Here is a 22,068-nt window from a genome sequence, read left to right on the forward strand (position 1 = left end):
AGGGCATTAGTGGGCACAGAGAAATAAGGACGGCGTGTCATTCTGCCTCAGTGAAACCTGGAGTGTCGTAAGACAGCCAGTGTACTCGAGATGCTCTGTGGGAGTGGGGACAGACGGTAGGGGACCACGGGAACACTTCCCAAATGACAGTGACATTTGATCAGGAAGAACATCGTTCACACATGATAAGAGGAAGTGGAGGAGGTGGAGCAGCACACACCAGGCCTCAGCATCCTGGGCGGGCTCTACCACAGGGCAGTGTCCTGGAAGGGGCCCGCCCGTCTGCTCCTGCTCATTCTGCAGGGAAAAAAAAAAAACTGGAACTCAACCCCGAGCATCCCTGACAGCCCTTTCGTGATAGCAGGCACAGAGGCCAGCATGAGATCTCACTCTGAGGCTGGGCCTGGGGAACAGAACACAAGTGGCATCCAGCAGCAGGCAGCCTGAGATACGTACTGAGAAGTAGTCTCTGGTTTCGTTACCATCACTGGCTGCTGAGTCTCCAGCAGAGTTTAGATGCAGTTGTAATGAGTTTTCCATCAGGAGGAAGGGAGGGAGTGGTCTCAGCACTGATTTAAAAAGGAGCTTATCTTCTGGTGTGTTCTTAGGAGTAGCAGATAATAAAGACTGTGGTAGTTGATCCTCAGTCCTTGACCCCATTTGGGTAAAAATCCTTGACCCGACTTGGTCTTCTGTTGTATAATCCAAAGTTAAAGCTTTGGTCAGTATGAAAATGCTGAATCTAAGTATCTCAGAAAAGAATCCCGATCGTAGTGAATAGTTGGATCTTGGTCCAATGTGAAAGATTTTCTTAGCACACACCCAGTGATTGGCTTGGATAAATAACTGTAGTTCTCAAATGGAAATAAGAATATTTTAGAAAGTCTAATTATTTTTTCCTTTGGAAAAGGCAGAAGAAATTAGAAGTGGCCATGGAAGAAGAAGGATTGGCAGATGAGGAGGTAACGTAACCATCTGTACTAACTGTCTGAATATGACTTCTTACTGTGTTGCCTTTGTGGGTACCTTAGGAGGAGATGGCCTTTGTCCCCAAGAACATCACATTTGCTGAATACCATCCACAGCGTTCTGTGCGTGTGGGACAGGGTTAGGTGCTAGGCACCGTCCATCGACCGTGTTCTGTGTGTGGGAGACGGGGGCAGGCTCTGGACACTGTCCATTTACCCTGCTCTGGGGCAGGCTCTGGACCTGTCCATTGATTCTGTCTTCTTACATTTTTTTCTGAATATTTTTTAATGGTTTACTCCCTAAATAGGCTCTCTTGCATCTCACTGAGTCTTGTAATGGTCTCTTCCTCCTGTCCCCAGTTTTTCTGCACTCTGCAAACAAGTCTGGCTGACTGTCCTTCCTGCCTGTGATGGCTTCAGCGAGATGTCATGCCCCCATACCTCCTCCTGCACACTCCCCGCCCCCTGCACACTCCCCACCCCCTGCACACTCCCCCCCCCCCCAACATCTGTGTTTTGTGCTCAGTTCGTGGTTGGTGGTGCTGTTTGGGAGGCTCAGGAGATGTGGCCTTGCTGGAGGAAGTGTGTCACTGGAGGCTAACTTTGAGAGTTCCAAGAATTACCATTTCAGGATTGCGCTCTCTGCTTCCTGCTTGTGGCTCACGATTATTCGGCTTCCTGCTTCTGCTGCCATGCCTTTGGACTTTAACCTCTGGAACTGTGAGCACAAGCAGCGTCTCTCAGGAGTTACCTTGGTTGTGGTGTTTCATCCCAATAGAAGGGTAGTTAATACCATGCAGTGCAGGCTTCTTTACTAGTGGGCTGTTTCTCTCTGGCCTTAGCTCTTGGCATCCCATCCAGCAGTGACCAATCCTGAATTGCTGTGACTTCTCCCTGCTCATCTGTGGCCCTTTCCAGGTGCTACTTCTGCCTCTTGAAGCTCGCTCTCCTCCCCAGCATCTCGCTTCACTGGGAAATCCTCCCTGATCGCTCAACTGCCTGCCCTACATTCTACACTGGCACTCTTCCTGTCCTTGTGATAGTCTGAGGTCAGCGTCTTCCCAGAGACAGAGACTGCATCCTGCCTCACTCAGCATCGCATCCCAGAGCACACAGAGAGCCGGAGCGGATACTTAGGTAGTGGTGGGCAGTGAGCTTCCCTGCCGGAGCCAGATACTTAGGTAGTGGTGGGCAGTGGTTTGAGTCCCAGCAGCCCCCCTTCCAACAAGTGAAAATTACATATACATCATGGAATATAGCAACTTTGAAAATACACAGACCCCCCCCCCCCCCCATATAGGAGCTCAGAAAAGGTTTTGTGGAGAACGTAGCAGCTGACTTGAATCTGAACTGATGGGCAGAGTTTATTTCACGGACTGGCACTGTGTGTGGCCCAGCCACTGTGCATGCAGAATAGTGAATCTGTGTTAAAGAGGGCAGTAGGAAGGGAAGGGAAGTTGAAGGCGTGCAGAACTAGCTTTAGGGCAGAAAAAAGGCTTTATTCTTCAGATGAGAAAGAGTCACAGCCTAGGCTGACCGACCCTCAGAGGTCAGCAAGGGGCCTGAAGTGAAGACGCTGACCACCAGGTGAGGCTTGGAGCCCAGTGACCTACAGCACCCACAGCTTCCTTCGCTGTGCCTGTCCTGTCCGACATCCTACAGAGGCTAGGGAAGGGTAAAGATATTTACGTAAAATTAGTAAGTGTCTGAAAACCTTGTTTTATCTTCTTAAATTTTAGTGAGAAGAGTAATTTAAAGGCTGCATCCTAGTCCATAGAGAAAGGCAAGCACATCTCCCTTAGTTTTCCTCATTAATATTACAGCTATAATGATTGGGCTCACATAGAATTTTTTTCTATTGTCTTTCTTTCTTTCTTTCTTTTATTTATTTATTTGTTTATTTTTTTGGTGTTTCAAGACAGGGTTTCTCTGTGTTGTCCTGGTTGTTCTGGAACTTTCTTTGTAGACCAGGCTGATCTTGAACTCAGAGATCCTCCTGCCTCTGCCTCCCAAGTGCTGGAATAAAAGGCGAGCGCCACCACTGCCTGGTCAATACAGAAATCTCAAACACCGGATCTTAATTTAAAGTCTAGGGAAAGGTTGCCAGAATAGATGCCCCGCCAAGCACAGTGGATACTCCATACATTGAAGGACAACTTGTAGGATATAGCAGGACCCTGTCACAGGGGGAAAAGGAAAGGGGGGAGGTGGAGGAAGAAATAGGTTTTGTTTGTTTGCTTGATTTTGGTTACATTTGTTCTTCCCGCTCTTGTTAATGACGACCTGCCATTTGTCAGATCTCAGAGCTCGGATCTCCTGTATTAGAGGACAGGGTACAGAGCAGTTGCCCTTCTGTTAGCCCAGTGTGGCCAGGCTCCAGTTGTACAAGATCTGGAAGTCTGGGCTTTTGTCTAAACATTTTAAAGCTACTTTTAGAAATGTTGCCAAGTGATAAAAGAGTTTTAAACCCAACTTGGGAGTTCAGAACTGCGAGGGAACGTCTGTTTGTAGCGTCCCTTGGTGCCCCCTGGTGGACGCTAATGTTTTTTCTTAGTTCTTGTAAATAACTTGTAGAAAACGTCAAATCATTTTGCTTCTTAAAGTTGTTGGCTAGTAATATATGTTTTTAACCATCCCACTTTTTCTATGGAGATAGTTTAAAATCCCTGTATGTTTATTTTAGGCTCTGTGCTTGGACTTTGATTATGTTGTGTATAAAACAAAACAAATTCAATTTTAGTATTAGAATTTCTTGTTTCTTCAAAAAGTATAAACCTAAAATTTTCTTGTGTGTGTGTGTGTGTGTGTGTGTGTATGTGTGTGTGTGTGGATGTGGGGTGCATGTGAGACCAGAGGATAACTTGGGGTGTCAGTCCAGTGCTGTCTGCTTCCCTGTTGACCTGGAGGTCAGTAGGCTAGGCTGCTTGGCCAGCTGGCCTCAGAGCTCCACCTGTCTCTGCCTCCCCAGTGCTGAGATAAAGTGTGTTCCTCCACACCTGGCCGTTTTGCATAAACCATGGGGACTAAACTCGGGGCCTTGTATCTGCAAGATAAGCACTTTACCAACTGAGCTACCTTCAAGTGTGGCTTTTCCTTAGTCCATTCTGTAATAGAAGATGTCTGTGCAGTGGTCCACGGGTGAGCAGTGGGGTCCTTAAACTGTGTGTGGCTCTGTACAGCAGTGGCTGATATGACGTGGTTAGCTGAGCCCTGCAATATCTCAGAACTCTGAAATATTTTAGCTGCTTTCTAGACACTTGAGCTTGCTGCAGACTGAGAATCTGATCCCTTCGGAAAGGAATGGAGTTTCTAATCCCAGCCCTGGGGAGGGAGATGCAAGAGATTGCCAGCTACAAAATGGGATTGTCTCAAAACACAGGGACAGGATATCTGTTAATTAACAAGAGTTATCAAAAATGAATGTTTATTAATGGGAAAATGAAAATAAGTGATTTAAGCTGCAGGAGAGAGCCGTGAAGAGTCGTCTGTCTCAGGTCTTACCTTAGTAGGGGAAAGGAAGGACTAGCACAGGGCTCTTGTTTCAATACACATTCTGAGCACATACAGTAAGTGCTGTTCATGGCTTTAAAAATGTGACGTTGCTTCAGCTACCTCTGGACTGCAGTGCTGCCTGATGGGCTAAAGTCACTGCATAGGTTGTCCTGGGCCAGGGTTCTACTGTGGTGCCCTTTTGTTGAAGGGCTGTGTGCTGGCAGACAGGAGAACCTGTCAGAAACTCAGTGCTTGTCAGTTGGTGCTGTTGTTGCTGTTTTGGGTTTTAGCAGACTCTTGTCTGCAGATCCTCAGCACATGTGCATTTATTATGTGCAATTTGAAATTAAAACAAGCGCTTTTATTGCCATGCGGTATACAGTGCTATAGTGCCACCAAGTGGCCTTTAAGAGAAAACTCTAGTTCTGGACCTTAAATCAAGGTAAGTCCCAGAGCTGCCACCCCATGCACAGAGCAGCGGGTGCTGGGTTCCTGGGAGAGGGGAGCACGTGGGACGCACTGGGCTGTGAAGGCCATCTCTGCTTTTGTAATGATGCAGATGTAGTTGTCTGTTTGTTATTCTTCACTCTGTGGGGGAGCCACCCAGCTCTAAATAAATACACAGAGACTTGTTCTGACTTATTAACGCCCGGCTTTAGCTTGGCATGTTTCTAGCTAGCTTTTCTTAAATTATTCCGTCTACCTTTTTCCTTTCTTTAATCTCTATCTCTTTCTTTTCTTCCTATTCTGTGGCTGACTGTGTTGCTAGGTGGTGGGCCCCTGGCATCCTTCTCTCCTCCTCCTTTTCCCCTCCTCCCTTGCTTCCCTCTTCTGTTTACTCCCTCTGCATGTCTGCCTCACCTGTCCTGCCTGGCTGTTGACCACTAAGCTCTTTATTAGACCAGTCAGGTGTTTCAGACAGGTGAAGGAACAGCGTCACAGAGTTAAACACATGCCACCTGAAGGAACACAACTCAGCTCTGCATCATCTGCGTCATGTGGCAAACATCCCACAGCATAAACAAATATCACACATCTTCAGCTAAGATTTCACAATATCTCCCCCTTTTGTCTAAGTAAAAATGAAAAGTTTTAACTTTAACACAGTAAAACCACATACAACATAAACATCATCAAGAAAGAGTTACTGTGTTCAGTCTGTTTGCAGTTAGAAAATTCAGAGAAAATATTCCATTATCTATCTTAGTAATTCCAAAGGTTTATACCTAATTTACTTTCTAGCCTAGCTAAGGAAATCTATAACTCTGTTTAGTCTTTAGCACCACCAAAGGCCCCAGAAGGATGTAATATTACCTAACAGCACAGACATCTGGCAGTCACCCAAAGTTTTTCTGCAGTGTTGGGGTATCCATCTTCAGCTTGCAGGCCTAGACTATCTAGCAGACTTTCCTGTGAGGCGGAATTTCAAAGGACTGTCCTGCCTTGTCTTGGCAAAGCTCAGCAGTCTTTTTTCCTGTGTTCTTTTCACATTGAAAGCAAACTCCATATGGAGTTTCTTTGATGCCCATCATCCTTTTATGAAGTAAATTGGTGCTGCCAGGAGCAGATGTGTCTCATTGAAATCTTAGCTTATTAAACATCTTAAATGCCTTATTCTGTAGGTCTTTGAATATTTGCAAATAATCTGTTTAAAATATACCTATTTAGCCTTGAAAACATACCTAATATCACAAGTTTGATTGTTATAGATTAACTACTAACCTCATTTCTTAATTGCACATTGCATTTTTAAGTGAGATACATAAGCACAATGCCCTAAATAAGAATAGAAATATTTATACAGTGTAATAAAAATAACTTTAAATTTGTATCAATATACTAAAAATCCATGCCAATGTAAAATATCTGGGATTAATAGTTGTCTTTTTATCTTATATTCCTATATTCCTCTTAATGATATCAAACATCTGTACCCTCAACTCTTGGGAATGTGGGCGTCATATTCTCTAGACCGCATCCTGTTGTCTGTGGGTGAAGGCATTCTTAAGGGTCCCTGAGAAAATTGAGATAGTGGCCAAGTCCTGGGAAGACCAGCTGTAATCTTTGTTGAGATTATATATATCTCCTGTCAAGATTCAGGTCTTCCCTGGTCAAACCTGATCTATATCAATCCTGAAGGAAGCCACAGCCTCTCGTTTCCTGTGGAAATACAAGCAAACCTTCTTCCCCAAAGCAGTGCATATTTTGAGTTAAGATATTATTAGAATACCCAGGCTGGTTTATTTCAGGGGTCCTTCCGTCCCATACCTCAGCAGCTCTCGGGACCCAGACTCCCTGTGAATTTCCCATCTCACATTGCCTTTTTCTTTTATATTACTTCCCTCTCTCTTTAATGACTTTATTATTTTTAAACATTTATTTTTTCTATGATTGCCTATGTCCTTTCTCTTTTCTTACACCTATGCACATTGTTAAACACAGTGGAACCTATTGAGAGTTTTTTCTACTGGACCTCTTTTGCTATGTATTGCTAGCCTTTAAACTGCTAAGCAACGACCTCTACCAGCTTCAGCGGCTGGCTCTGCCTGCTTCTCAGGTCCGTGTAGGCCAAGCCTAAAGCCGGAGGTCTGGTCAGAGGCCCATGACTGGGAACTGCGTTCACCCCCAGAGCTCCGGAATGCCGGTGCTTGTGCCATGGGACTTTTCCACTTAGGTTTTTCACCCCACTTAATGTACTGGCTGTTCAAGGGCTTGCTGTAAGGCGGACTCTCTTAAAGGAGCGTGTCCATTTTTTTAAAGCTTTCTCAGGCCCTGTGATAATTTGTGCTTCATGTTGGTACACCGAAATGTAGTTGGTTATTTTTATTCTTTGCTCTTTGGGGGCCCACCATCCTGTTCCTAAATACATACATGGAGACTTATTCTTACTCAGCTTTTCTTAATTTTAATTATCCCATCTATCATTTGCCTCTGAGCTCTTACCTTTCTCTATTCTATATTGCTTCCTTTTCTTCTTACTCCGTAACTGGTTGTGTAGCTGGGTGAAGCCACAGCATAAATGAATATAACACATCTTAAACTAATATTCCACAGCATATAAACATAAATGTGATTTTAGCTACATTTGTCTATTTAAAGGATTAAAGTTTCCAAAGCCCCAAGATAAGTCTAGTCTGTTTTTTAAAGTAACACATATAAAGCAATATTTGATAAATCTTCATTTCCTTTATTGCCTGGTTCCTACCCAAAGATGCGTGCGCGCACACACACACACACACACACACACACACACACACACACAAAACAGACACACCACAAATCAAACTGGAGGCTGGAGAGGTGGCTCAGTGATTCAAAGCACTGGCTGCTTGCCCCAGATTTAGTTCATAAAACTTACGTGACAGCTCACAGCCAATTGTAACTTGAGTTCCAGGGGATCTGACACCTTTTTCTGACCTGTGGACACCAGGCATTCACATGGTACACAGACGTACATCCAGGCAAAATATCCTTATACATAAAATAAAATAAATTTAAAATAAAAAAAATCAGTGTATCTTCATTGAACTGTGTGAGCTGAAGAAGTTTATTGCTTTGCTCCCACCTCTGCTACAAGTATTAGAGTCCTGTTTTGATGGTACACCTAACTCTACAACAGACAAGCAGGCTCAGGACAGGTGAGTGGCTCTGCCTGGAGCAGTGTGCTGAGCTGATGGAGTCTTAGGACTTGGGTCCTGAGCTCAGCCTCTGAACGGTTGATGGGGTCCCTCAGACATGAGCAGGAGTGGATACCTGTAGTGGCTTTGTTTCCCATTGTGTGCTGCTGCTTCTTTGAACGGTCCCTGTGTCATGGACTTGATTTTTTTTATTAGGTGAGGAGTCAATGAGGTTAGAACAAGAAAGTGAATGATTTCTAAATGCAGCATTTGGGTATTTCAAAATAATGCTTAGAAATAGTTCCTATTTTATTATCTTTGCTGAATCAGAGTGTTACTGTGTTAGTATTGACTTGGATGGGTTTGTTTTCTGTTTGTTTGGTTGGTTTTTTTGGTTTTCAGGTTTTTTTTTTTTTGGCGTGCACCTTTTTTTTAAAAAATTGATTTTTATTGAGCTCTACATTTTTCTCTGCTCCCCTCCCTGCCTTTCCCCTCCCCTTCAGCCCTCCCCCTAGGTCCCTATGCTCCCAATCTACTCAGGAGATCTTGTCTTTTTCTACTTCCCGTGTAGATTAGATCTATGTAAGTCTCTCTTAGTGTCCTCATTGTTGTCTGAGTTCTCTGGGATTGTTATTTGAGACAGAGTATCCCTATAGTCTTGGCTGACCTGGAACTCCCTGATACCCACCTGCCTCTGCTTCCTGAGTGCGGGGATGGAAGGTGTGTGCCACCATTCCCAGCTAGCTTGGATATTTTAATGATACTTTGTAATTTCATGTCGTTAGAAAGTTATATGAACTTTCATGCAGTTTGCTGAAATTTATGCAAGAATCAGTTTTATTCTAAGTAAATCTCCATGGAAACACTGCTGTTGTGTGACTTTGCAGGTCACAGGGTTCCGCAGCTGTGACAGCACCTGGGAAAGTAAATTAATTGGAGCAGATTTGCTGACAAAGTAAAAATAAGTTGCCTGAGGAAGTAGAGCCTGGCTACAGATGCCTGTAATCCCAGCACTCAGGAGCTGGGGCAGGAGGACAGCCGTGAGTTTTAGTCAAGCCTGGGCTACTCAATGATTCTGTCTCAAAAATAAGTAAATAACACATATCAGAATACTCATGGCATTTGCATTATCTAATATTTATTTTTGTGAGTTAAGTTACCACTCACAAGGCAGCAACGTACACATATAATAAAGAGGTTAAGATGATGTAGTCTACTTGAAAAGCCTACTTGTAATGTCTGCTTTCAAGGTACATACTTAAAAGTTGTTTTAAAAATGTTTTCTTATTACTGTTGTATTCTTCCCTTGCTTAATAAATACTTGACATTGGCAGATTACAGAGAAACATGTAATTAAGATACCATACCTCTCTCCTGCCATTTATTTAAAATGATATGTTCATGAGTGAGTGCAGCTTTGTGCAGGAGAGCGCAGGGCCTGAGGAGCCCAGCGCCACCTGATGCCCTGGAGCTGAGTGTGGCTGTTGGAGGCGGCTGCAGCCTCTGCAAGAAAATTACAGTCTTAACCACTGAGCTGTCTCTACAGCTGCTCTGCCTTTGTTGGTTTTCCAAGCTTTCTCTGTAGCCCTGGCTGTCCTGGAACTCACTCTGTAGACCAGGCTGGCCTTGAACTTACAGAGATCCACCTGCCTCTGCCTCCCCAGTGCTGGGATTAAAGGCTGCACCACCACCGCCTGTCTTTGTTTTTGTGTGTATCATCTTTTGACATTATCCATGCCTTTGAAACAGATTTTCTTTAAAATAATCTTTTCAAATTCTATTTTTGATAGAAAAAGTTACGCCGATCACAGCATGCTCGTAAAGAAACAGAGTTCTTACGCCTCAAGAGGACCAGACTTGGCCTGGATGACTTTGAGTCTCTGAAGGTGATCGGGAGAGGAGCTTTCGGAGAGGTGAGCTGCCTTGTTCACGTCACCACTGTTGAGAGTGGATGCTGTACTGTGTTGAAATGTAGTTCCTAGGCTCCAAGGTCACAGGTCAGTTGCTAAGAGTGCTTGCCTAGTATCTGCAAAGCCCTGCTTTTGACTCCGCCCCATTGAAACCAAGTGTGATGGCACACCTCTGCATCCTCAGCACTTTGGAGATGGAGGTAAAGGGTCAGAAATTCAAGGTCATTCACAGCTAATAGTAAGCTCAAGGCCAGCCTGGGCTACACTAGACCCCTGCTCCGTGTGTGTGTGTGTGTGTGTGTGTGTGTGTGTGTGTGTGATGTTATCAATGGTAAATTCCAAGGCTCAGTAAAGGAAGCTACTCTCCTGTCCAACACTTATGTCTGTGCTCTAGGTGCGGCTGGTCCAGAAGAAAGACACAGGGCACATCTACGCCATGAAGATCCTGAGGAAAGCAGACATGCTCGAGAAAGAGCAGGTGTGTCTCCCCCCCGTGCGGTGCCAGGGGCCTCTGTGAGAGGACTCAGAGCAGTGCTGGTGTTGGAAATTGTAGAAAGAAATCCAGCTTACTAGATATTACTAAATTTATAGTCTGTTTTAGTGTTTTCAATGCGTAGGTTCAAATTCCAGTTTCTCCAGCTTTATAAACTCTGTGTTAGTTTGCACAGTTGCTATTAGAAAACAACAGAGCCAGACGGTGTGGAGCACACCTTTCTTTAATCTCAGCACTCGGGAGGCAGAGACAGACGGATCTCTGTGAGTTCCAGGCCAGCCTGGTCTACAGAGCTAGTGCCAGGACAGGCTCCAAAGCTACAGAGAAACCCTGTCTCGAAAAACCAAAACAAGAAAAAGAAAGGAAGGAAGGAGGGAGGGAGGAAGAAAGAAAACAAGAAAACAACACAGCCTGGGGCCTCAGACAACAGAAGCCATTACTTTCTCTTGGTTCTGTTCAAGGTCAGAAAGTTGGGTAGGTTTTAGTTTCTGATGGTTGCTGTCTCCGCTGCCTTCCTTTGGGTGCCACACGCCCTCTCCTGGTGACTGCTGGGAGAGCAGACACAGGATCCCATGGGCACTCCTGCCTCCTGCTGCCTCCTCCTGTGGGAACACCAGCCCATCCTAGCAGACAGGAATCCACCGACGCTGCAGGGTTAGAGAATCTGCTCACCCGTGAGGCTGAAGTAAATGGTTCCCTCGGTTCTGCATATTTAACAAGCACACGAGTGTCTGTGCTCCTGCGTGACTGGTAGGGACGGGTCGTTGGAACGGGTCAGTTACCTCTTCAAAACACTCACGTAGGTGGCTCACATCCGAGCAGAGAGAGACATTCTGGTGGAAGCAGACGGTGCCTGGGTGGTGAAGATGTTCTACAGCTTTCAGGACAAGCGGAATCTCTATCTGATCATGGAATTTCTTCCTGGAGGTGAGTAGCAGTGGCGGACAGACCCGAGCTCAAAGGCACAGGCAGGAATCACGTCAGCTAGTTTTACTACCGACTTACTGAGTTCATACACAGCCACCAGTTTTCAGTGTTTACTTCCAGAGCAGTGGAAGGTGATCTGGCCACAAATCATGTCACTTTGAAGGAGTTGGGATGACATTTTATATGCCCCTATTGTGTGTTCATTGCAGCACACTGTAGAGTTAAAAAAATAGCCTATATTCCGAAAGACAGAATTCTGTCCCTAGGTGTGCCTGTTCACTCTGTCTGTCTAGCGCACTGTAGAGTTAAGGAAATAATAGCCTGTATTCCGAAAGACAGAATTCTGTCCCTAGGTGTGCCTGTTCACTCTGTCTAGCGCACTGTGGAGTTAAGGAAATAATAGCCTGTATTCCGAAAGACAGAATTCTGTCCCTAGGTGTGCCTGTTCACCCTGTCTGTCTGTCTAGCGTACTGTAGAGTTAAGGAAATAGCCTGTATTCAGAAAGACAGAATTCTGTCCCTAGGTGTGCCTGTTCACTCTGTCTAGCACACTGTGGAGTTAAGGAAATAATAGCCTGTATTCCGAAAGACAGAATTCTGTCCCTAGGTGTGCCTGTTCACCCTGTCTGTCTAGCGTACTGTAGAGTTAAGGAAATAGCCTGTATTCAGAAAGACAGAATTCTGTCCCTAGGTGTGCCTGTTCACCCTGTGCTCACCTCTGCTCTGCCCACGATAACAGCACGTGCTCCCCACCGACACTGCTGCATGCACATTGCAGGGTGGTTTGAGGTATGGGGCAAGTCATAAACCTGCAAATCTGGCACAGTCTGTACAAAAGAAGGAAGTCTGCAGAGGGTCCCCTTAACTGGGTGTGGGCTACCACATGCCCATCACGCCAGCACTAGGATTCCAGACAGTTGCTGGCATTCGTCAACAGTGGGCCTGTGACTGAGGCTTCTGGTCTCACACCAGCAAAGGTGAAAGCTGTTGACCCCTGTGGTGAGCAGAGCAGGGGGAGGTGTGAGGACAGTGAGAACCTGGGCTGGGTGCAGGGAGAGGAGCTGCATCACCAGTCTGCAGTCTCTGGGCCCTCTGCCTCGCGCAGGTGACATGATGACGTTGCTGATGAAGAAGGACACCTTGACAGAAGAGGAGACACAGTTCTACATCTCAGAGACTGTCTTGGCGATCGACGCAATCCACCAGCTGGGCTTCATCCACCGGGACATCAAGCCAGACAACCTCCTACTGGATGCCAAGGCATGTGCGGAGCAAGCAAGTCCTCGGGCTTCTCATGCTGTGAGAAACCGCCAGCTCCTGGCTGCAGACAGCAGCCATAGTTAGGTTGTTTGGGGGTTAACTAAGTTTTTTTGTAGAAGGCACGAAAGTGACTGTTCTGGAATAACGTCACGGGAAGTGGCTTTTGAAAAAAATCTCCATTTTCCATTATTTATTTATTTATTTTGGGTTTTTTGAGACAAGATTTCTCTGTCACTTTGTTGCCTGCCCTGGAACTAGCTCTTGTAGACCAGGCTGGCCTCGAACTCACAGAGATTCTCCTGCCTCTGCCTCCCAAATTCTGGGATTAAAGGCATGCGCCACTACCGCCCGGCTCCATTTTCCGTATTTTAAAAATCATCAAACATGCATAACCTCATGTTTCCAGCTATCTGTGTTTTTTTTTTAAGATTGATTTATTTATTATGTATACGACATTCCTTCCATGTATGCTTGCATGCCAGAAGAGGGCACCAGATCTCATTATAGATGGCTGTGAGCCACGATGTAGTTGCTGGGAATTGAACTCAGGACCTCTGGAAGAACAGTCAGTGCTCTTAACCTCTGAACCATCTCTCCAGCCCCCCAGATATCTGTGTTTTAAGTTAAGAATTCTTATAATGATTGCATTAAAGGAGTTTATAATAAGGCTTTTCCGTTTTCACAGTTAATGTAATTTGACTTGACTGGAATTTGTCGTTTTAGGGACACGTAAAGTTGTCTGACTTTGGTCTGTGCACAGGGCTGAAGAAAGCGCACAGGACTGAATTTTATAGGAACCTCTCCCACAACCCCCCAAGCGACTTCTGTGAGTTTGCCTGTCTCCTTTGGTTAGAAATTTGTAGTTCTGAACCCTAGTTCTGCGAGGAAACAAGGCTCCCTCCTCCCCTGAGTTGCCCGTGGTGTAGATGATTTGGGGTGCGGTTCTATATTTTGCCAGTTTGCCCCTCTGACTGCAGTTCTGTCTTGTTGAAATCAGCGTTTCAGAACATGAACTCCAAGCGGAAAGCAGAGACGTGGAAGAAGAACAGGAGGCAGCTGGTGAGTGGCCCAGCAGACTCGGACTCGGGTGTCTCCTTCCCAGGCAGAGTAGGATGGGGACCCTTCTGGGTTCAGCTGTGCCTGGCCCGAGGCCCTAGGGTCACCAAAGGTCAGCGGGGACACACTGTCCATCCTCTCCTGCCAGTGAAGGTTAAGGACCAGACACTTGTGGGAGTGAGCAGAGCGGCAGCGTGTTTTGTTAAGGAGGATTTCAGAAAAGCGGGAAGCTTGGTAGAGTCGGGGATGGGTGGCTCCTGAGAGGAGAAACTGCCGAGATTCCTCTGTTAGGGCTGTGGCAGAAACTGGTTGCGGAGGCTGGACAGTTGTCTGGGCTGTCATGGGCTGAGCCTGTGTCTCCTCCCCCTGGCCCAGCCAGGAGCTGAACATGGATTCCTCTCATGCCGCCCACGCATTTAGCCATGGCTGAAGCCACGTTCTGTTGTCTGCAGCCTTACTAGCTGCTGCCCACGATGGTCACCATTGGGCACTTGACTGGCCTGCTGGCCTCCACCTTGCAGGATTACACTACGCTGTTGGTTTCCGCTGCCTTGGAAAAGACACTGCAGTCTGCTTGGTTAACTGTCTGTGGGGTGGTCTGGGGTCTCCCTCCTGAGACAGGTGGGGTTTCTCAAAGCTGCCTCTTCCTAATCTGAGCTAGAAGCAGGCAGATGTCAAAGGGCAGTAGAGCCCAGCGTACATGGCTGAAGGAGAGGGCCTCACGGAGCGGCAGCCACCACACTGGCCTTTCTCATAACCATAGCCTTGTCCCATCACTGCCTACAGAGAACCACAGAGGAGACATCACCTCTTCTCCTATAGGAGTGTCCTGTAACCTGGGGCGGTGTAACTCCTGTTACAACAACCACCAATCTTTACGGTTAACCAAGCGAACAGGAAGCTTGGGCTATTGGTGCAGTGCTTCAGTTGGCAATCCTAGCCCCTAATGTTTAATTTCATGGCCGTCTCTCACCCTTTGTAGTGAATATAAGAATTGCTTCCGAGGCCTTTCCTCTTTTCATGTATATGGTTCACAGAGGTGTGAGCATCTGCAGCTGGGAATTAACTGAGATGTGAATGTCTGCAGCTGGGAATTAACTGAGGTGTGAACATCTGCCCTAGGAATTAACTGAGATGTGAACATCTGCCCTAGGAATTAACTGAGGTGTGAACATCTGCCCTAGGAATTAACTGAGGTGTGAACATCTGCCCTAGGAATTAACTGAGGTGTGAACATCTGCCCTAGGAATTAACTGAGGTGTGAACATCTGCCCTAGGAATTAACTGAGGTGTGAGTGTCTGCCCTAGGGATTAACTGAGGTGTGAGCATCTGCAGCTGGGAATTAACTGAGGTGTGAGTGTCTGCCCTAGGGATTAACTGAGGTGTGAGCATCTGCAGCTGGGAATTAACTGAGGTGTGAACATCTGCCCTAGGGATTAACTGAGGTGTGAGCATCTGCAGCTGGGAATTAACTGAGATGTGAATGTCTGCAGCTGGGAATTAACTGAGGTGTGAGTGCCTGCCCTAGGGATTAACTGAGGTGTGAGCATCTGCAGCTGGGAATTAACTGAGGTGTGAACATCTGCCCTAGGAATTAACTGAGGTGTGAGTGCCTGCCCTAGGAATTAACTGAGGTGTGAGCATCTGCAGCTGGGAATTAACTGAGATGTGAATGTCTGCAGCTGGGAATTAACTGAGGTGTGAATGTCTATAGCTGGGAATTAACTGGGGTGTGAACGTCTATAGCTGGGAATTAACTGGGGTGTGAACATCTGCCCTAGGGATTAACTGATGTGTGAACATCTGCCCTAGGGATTAACTGAGGTGTGAACGTCTGCATCTGGGAATTAACTGAGGTGTGAGCGTCTGCAGCTGGGAGTTAATTAACTGTGGTGTGAACGTCTGCAGCTGGGAATTAACTAACTGCTGTGTGAACATCTGCAGCTAGGAAGGTAGCTCTGACTTTGTTTTCCTGGTCTCTTACAGAGTGCCCAGCACATGCAGACACCTCATTTTTCAGTTCTAGTCAGCAATGACAAAGCTGCTGACTCTGTGTTCCTTTGGGGAGTGGTAGACCACAGCCTGGCACCTTTTGCATTTTGGGCCCATTTGCTTATTGGCCCAAGTAGCTGCAAACTTTGATATTCTAGTAAACTCTACCGTTTATAAAGTTTATAAAGTGTGTCCAGGAGAAAAATGTCATTCTATTTTTGAATGTGTCGTTTTAGATAAGATGCTACATCTGAGAAAATATTACAGTCTTCCTATTTTAAAAGGGGAGAAGTGAATACCGCTTAACAACTTATCTGAGGGGCAGGCGTTGGTGCTCCCCTGGAACTCCCTACTTAAGAGGCTAAGGCAGGGGCGTTCTGAGTCCTGAGACCAGCCTGGGCTTCATACTGAGACCCCATGTTAAAATATAAACAAAAACACGGCAGAGGATGTCTGTGTTTCCTTCCAAGAGTCATCCTCGTGGGCCAGTGGCTCCCGAGGGAGAAGTGAGAGTTCATCCGTGTCGGTCAGGGGATCCCTTCAGCCCACCAACTGCCAGTTTCCTGTCCCCTGGTCCCTGAAGTGACACCTGCTGTTACGTTTTCAGTAGCTCTACGATAGTGCCCCTGTGGAGAGCTGCCAGCTTTAAGGTTCATTTTATAGGATTTGATGTGGATCGAGGAGGAACATGCACATGGCTCCTGATGTAATGTGCTGGAGTTGAGCTCTAAGGAAGGGAGCTTACAGAGTATGTTTTCTTGGTTTAGCCTCAGGTCAGACTGTTGTAGGTTCTTCCACCTGGAGCTTTGGTGAGCAGAAGCGGGGGCTCCAAGGGTAGCTCATAGGAGTAGTGAGCAGGGAAGTCAGGCCCAGTGGGCGCAGCCTTTTCTTTCCTTTTGAAGTGGACAGGGGCTTCTCCTTGGCCCAGAATCCTGTGTTCTGCATGCGGTACCTGACTCAGCACCTGTCAGCCAGCCCTACATGTGACACACAAAGGCACCAATAAGTGAGAACCTCCTCTAGTGAGTGATCCACACTCCTGAGAGGTTCAGAATGCCAGTTTGACAAGCTGCTCCTTTGTAGGCATATTCCACAGTCGGAACGCCAGACTACATTGCTCCAGAAGTCTTCATGCAGACTGGCTACAACAAACTGTGTGACTGGTGGTCCTTGGGAGTGATCATGTATGAAATGCTGATAGGTAAGTCCTGTTCATGTGTGTGATACGTATCTGTTCATGTGTGTGATACGTATCTGTTCATGTGTGTGATATGTATCTGTTCATGTGTGTGATATGTATCTGTTCATGTGTGTGATACGTATCTGTTTTGGTGACATCGTTTGAACTTATTACAGTTATTAAAGGCAAAAATAGCAGAGTGTTTTGAATCTATTTCCCACATTTTTCAGTGTTAAATACAAATTGATAAATTCCCAATAGACTGCCCAGGGACCCTATGGCAGGGAGAGAGTCATGTATCTTGGCTTTTTTTTTTTTTTATCAAAGGAAGGGTTTAACGTGAAGGTTAAGATGAGACAAGGCGGGACTTCGTTAGTAATGTCACGGTAAACTGGTGCATGCTGGTGTCACCTCAGAGCGCTCGGGCTGTTTGTCTCTCGTGGCTCTGTACCTGTAGGTCTGGCTGAACTGATCACCAAAGCTGATACATTCTGTTTCCCTGATGCCCAGGCTTCCCACCTTTCTGCTCCGAGACACCCCAGGAGACATACAGAAAAGTTATGAGCTGGAAGGAGACACTGGCGTTTCCTCCAGAAGTGCCCGTCTCTGAGAAAGCCAAGGACTTGATTCTCAGGTTCGTGACTTAAAACTTCCTAGGGTCCAAATGATCCATTTCTCAGAGGCAGGGCTGGTGTGTGGAGGAGAATGCCGCTGATCTGGTCAGTTTAAATAAAGGATTTACACAATTCAAACTTTTTAAAAAGATTTTATCATTTTTATGTGTAAGTATGTGGGTACCACTTGCTCATGGAGGCTAGGAGATCCCTTGGAACTGGAGTTACAGGCAGTTGTGAGCCACTTAGTGTGGGTGCTAGGAATTGGACCCAGGTCCTCTGCGAGAGCAGCAAGGGCTCTTAACTACCTGTTTCTCGTTCCCTACAAAATGACATGAATGACACAGAGACTTCTTAGTGCTGAAATCTTGGCCTATAGCTTAGGCGTGTTCCTAACTAGTTTTTATAACTTAAATTAACACATTTATATTAATTTATGTTCTGTCCTGTGGCATTACCTCTCTTGTACCTCCTGTTTCCTTTCCGTGTCTCCTGGCTTCTCCTGCATGCCTAGATTCTCCTCCTCTTCCTTTCTCTCCCTGGAAGTCCCACCCATGCCTCCTGCCTAGCTATTGACCATTCTACTTTTTATTACCGCAATCACAGAAATAGATCTTCACACGGTGCACACACACCCCACAGCAGGACACCCCAGTCACAGCAGTAGGTCTTCACACGGTGCACAGACACCCCAGAGCAGGACATGAAGTGTGAACAACCCTTGTGAGTGGCCAGCCGGCAGCATATTGTGTAAAATTATCAAACTGCACATGACCTTCGACCAGCAGTTTTATTTCTAGGATTTAATAGAGCATATAACCACGTAGGGCAAAGAGTTAGACATGCTTCTTGTGTTATTTTAGTTGTGAAGAGTCAGAACTCACGTATGTCTTCAGCAGCGGCAATGGATGTTACACTCCGATGTCTCCGCACACGGGTCTCAAAAAATCCCTCACAGGAAAACACTGAACAGTATTGAGAAACTTTATTAGTATACTAAGTGGAAAAAAGTCTTAAAATAATCATTAATGTGTCAACACTGTTTTTAATATTATTATGGGAGATGAAGATAAATAGATTTGGAATATTGATGGGATATCTAAATGGTAGATACTTGTGGTGATTTGTATTTCCCCGTTTCTCCCAGAGTAAACTCAGTAAGAAAATGCTTCCTAAAAACATTTGATGTGATACATTTAGAGTGGTTTTTGGTTTTTTTTGTTTGTTTGTTTGTTTGTTTTTTTGGTTTTTCGAGACAGGGTTTCTCTGTAGCTTTGGTGCCTGTCCTGGAACTAGCTCTTGTAGACCAGGCTGGCCTCGAACTCACAGAGATCTGCCTATCTCTGCCTCCCTAGTGCTGGGATTAAAGGCGTGCACCACCACCGCCCGGCTCATTTAGAGTGTTTTAAGTGAAAGATGTGACTGATGATTGGTTTCCTTTTCCAGATTTTGTACTGATTCTGAAAACAGAATTGGGAATGCTGGCGTAGAGGAGATCAAAGGTCACCCCTTCTTTGAGGGTGTAGACTGGGGACATATCAGGTATGTTCTGAGGCCTGGGCTGAGAAAAATGGGCTTCTTGATTGGTGGTTCGTGTGCCTCTGATTTGTCTAGACCAGAGGTTCTCAACCTGTGGATCATGATTCTTTGGGAGGTTGAACGACCCTTTCACAGGGATCACCTAAGATCATCAAAACCACACAATTGCATCATGATTTATAGCAGCAGCAAAGATAGAGTTACGAAGTAGCCACGAAGATAGGGTTATGGTTGGGGTCCCCACAGCATGAGGAGCTGTAAGAAGGCTGCAGCATCAGGAAGGCTGAGAACTGAGGAGAGGAAGCAGTCCTGCCTCATCTGAGAGCCGTCTGCTGTGCTGCTCTCGATGGGTTCCGTAAACGGTCACAGGACAGGAGTGGGTGGTCACAGAGGCCAAGGTTGTGGCTCTTTCCACTCAGTGGAGTCTTAATCAAACTTCCATAATCTTCATGCCCGGGTCTGGAAATTGTGGGTAAGACACCGTGGACAAGGTGTTAAGAGTTCCGCGGGGAAGACGAGAAAGGTACAGTATGTACTCATGAAAGTACTGGGCACAAGACTAACTCTTGTACAGACATGGACGGTACATGCTTTTGCATAATTTTGTAGGCTTAGCACCTAGTAGAGCCTTTAAAAATTTGTGGAAAAATAAAAACCGATAAGGGGTTGAGGTGACTCATCAGGGAAAGACTGAAGATCTGAGTTCAGTCCCCAGCCCTGTGTGGTAGAAGGAGTGCCAACTCCTGAGTGATGTCCTCTGACCTCTGCTCTTCTGTTGTGTGTGTGTACGTACGCGCACACATGTGTGTATGCGCATGTGCATGTGTGTGTACATCATAAGTCAATAAATTTAACTTAAAAATTTTAGTAATAATTTCTTTTATCTATTTCTATAGTTAAATGTTTTTACTATAAGAAAGCATTTTTGTGGAGATGTTTTTTTTAACCTAACCTCTCTGATTGTCTTAAATTCCTACAGTCGGCACGTTTTTGCATTCAGACCTAATCACAAATGTATACGTGTCCCCTCTTTTGCAATCAGATATCTGTGTATGCAGATCTTTTCTAGAATTGTAGCCCTGCCTCACTTAGATTGATCTCACTGTCTCCCATATACTCGACACGACATAAAATCTTCTCAGTAAAAGGCCATCTCTTAACCAGGGTGGTGGCACACACCTTTATTCCCAGCCCTTGGGAAGCAGAGGCAGGCAGATCTCTGTGAGTTCAAGGATAGCCTGGCCAAAAAGTGAGTTCCAGGACAGCCAAGGCTACACAAAGAAAAACTGTCTCAAAAGACAAACGAATAAGTAAAAATTCTTTCTCTTCTAATTTTCCTCTCATTGGGTCTTATTTTTTCACCTTAAAAAAAAATAGCGTGAAGGGTTGAGGAGACTGTGTCAGTGGAAGAGTATCGCCTAGCTGTGCTCAGTCTCCAGGACTGCAGGGGAAAGCAAGAGAGTGTCTTCATGCAGAGTGTGAAACTTCCAAGTAAATGCAAACGTTTTAGTAAAAAGTCACCTCAGCTATCCTGACACCCACGTAGCTGTGTTCAGATGCACAGCAGACACCCTTGGTTTCCTGTCCCGTGCGGTGGTGGGCAGGGCTTTCAAGAACTGTTTGTTGAACAGTTAAGAGTTCAAGAAGATTCATCGTGGCTGATGAATTGTCTTTTTCAGGGAAAGGCCGGCAGCCATCCCGATAGAAATCAAGAGTATCGACGACACCTCCAACTTCGATGATTTCCCTGAGTCTGACATCTTACAGCCGGTGCCGAATGCCGCGGAGCCCGACTACAAATCCAAAGACTGGGTTTTTCTCAATTACACCTATAAAAGGTTTGAAGGGCTGACTCAGCGTGGCTCCATCCCCACGTACATGAAAGCTGGGAAATTATGAGTGATGAGCACAGTCCCGCAGCCGAGAACTCAGGTAGCTGCCTCTGCAGGCTGGCGGTGTCAGCACCAGACACTCACCAGCCCGAGGAACTTCTACAGGGTCGGATTCTGAGACTGCCACAGGAATCGCTTGGCTTTTTAGTATTATTATTATTATTAACTTTATTATACAAGGTACTGGAACAAGGAACGGACATTCCTCCTAACTGCACGGCCTACGTGCATGTTGAGGTCCATCCTGCCACGTGCTGAGCTCCCCACTACAACACTAATCCAGCCAGAGCTGCGTAGCGCTGACCGCACCGCGGCAGCCGGAGGTCACTCTCGGTGTCTCTGCTTCACTGCAAAGTGCATGAGTCTTGAATCAGTAAAAAGAAAAAGCCATCTCTAGCTGCTACTAGAACATTCGCCCTGCTGGTTTGGACATCACAGCTCTAGGTGAAGACGGTTTCCGTGCCGGTCCTATGGAACTGAAGGAGAAGTAAGCGTTAGGATTTCCTGTCAGGTGCTCACACAGATCCCGGGGCAGGGAAGACGAGCTTCTGTCAGGGTGAGGATGTGTCTGCCTCCCTCCAGCATCTGCCAAGGTTGACTGTGCTGAGAGGTGGTAGCAACTGTTTTCCACACGCAGGGAGACATTTGTGCAAATGTCAGTTACTTTTCTTGTGACATGAGGACTTCTTTTTTAACAAGAGGACAGACATTATTTTAACATGATGGTGAGTTGAGTTTCAGAAATGACCATGAAAGCTGCTTGTAGAACCTAGAGTATTTTTATTAAATATTTTTTTAAATGTCAGACTTCTGATCCTGTCAGTGGACATGTGAAGAGCAGGAGTATGCGTTCCTTCTTTGCTGGTGATGTTCGTTCCCTTCAATAGCATTAGTGTCATTGTTTGCCAATGAACCAAAGATCCTGAACAGTGGCTGTCAGTGCTGAGTGGAATTCTGCTTTCCAGGGGTGCCACACTCCATGTGACAAAGGCCAGCCTTGTTTGTAGTTAGCTCATCACTGTGGTTAAAGCCCTCAGTGGAGTAAAGGAAGCGAGTACAGGCGGGGGGAAGGGGGGGCAGGGGAGAGGGGGTTGGAGACTGGGCAGAAAACGTCAGCATCAAATCCC

General features: G+C 46.0%; 1 protein-coding gene across 3 annotated transcripts in view; it reads left to right on the top strand.

Moving 5' to 3' along the window:
* Stk38l (serine/threonine kinase 38 like) overlaps positions 1-21,746 on the top strand; it is a 58,769-nt gene extending 37,023 nt beyond the window's left edge. For 2 of the 3 annotated variants that reach the window (XM_041644858.1, XM_041644866.1), the window contains exons 3-13: positions 911-962; positions 9,868-9,990; positions 10,382-10,465; positions 11,284-11,407; positions 12,513-12,667; positions 13,391-13,493; positions 13,665-13,726; positions 16,800-16,917; positions 17,407-17,530; positions 18,957-19,052; positions 20,729-21,746. In XM_041644858.1, coding sequence (XP_041500792.1) covers positions 911-962; positions 9,868-9,990; positions 10,382-10,465; positions 11,284-11,407; positions 12,513-12,667; positions 13,391-13,493; positions 13,665-13,726; positions 16,800-16,917; positions 17,407-17,530; positions 18,957-19,052; positions 20,729-20,948 — 1,261 coding nt within the window. In that variant the 3' untranslated portion in view covers positions 20,949-21,746. The remainder of the gene's footprint in view (positions 1-910; positions 963-9,867; positions 9,991-10,381; positions 10,466-11,283; positions 11,408-12,512; positions 12,668-13,390; positions 13,494-13,664; positions 13,727-16,799; positions 16,918-17,406; positions 17,531-18,956; positions 19,053-20,728) is intronic. The other variant, XM_041644872.1, reaches the window with a different exon arrangement.
* The last annotated feature ends 322 nt before the right edge of the window (positions 21,747-22,068 follow it).

The sequence above is a fragment of the Microtus oregoni genome, unplaced genomic scaffold (assembly GCF_018167655.1).
Source record: "Microtus oregoni isolate MIOR12 unplaced genomic scaffold, Mior012 000002F_ref0000024, whole genome shotgun sequence".
NCBI classification, from domain to species: Eukaryota; Metazoa; Chordata; class Mammalia; order Rodentia; family Cricetidae; genus Microtus; species Microtus oregoni.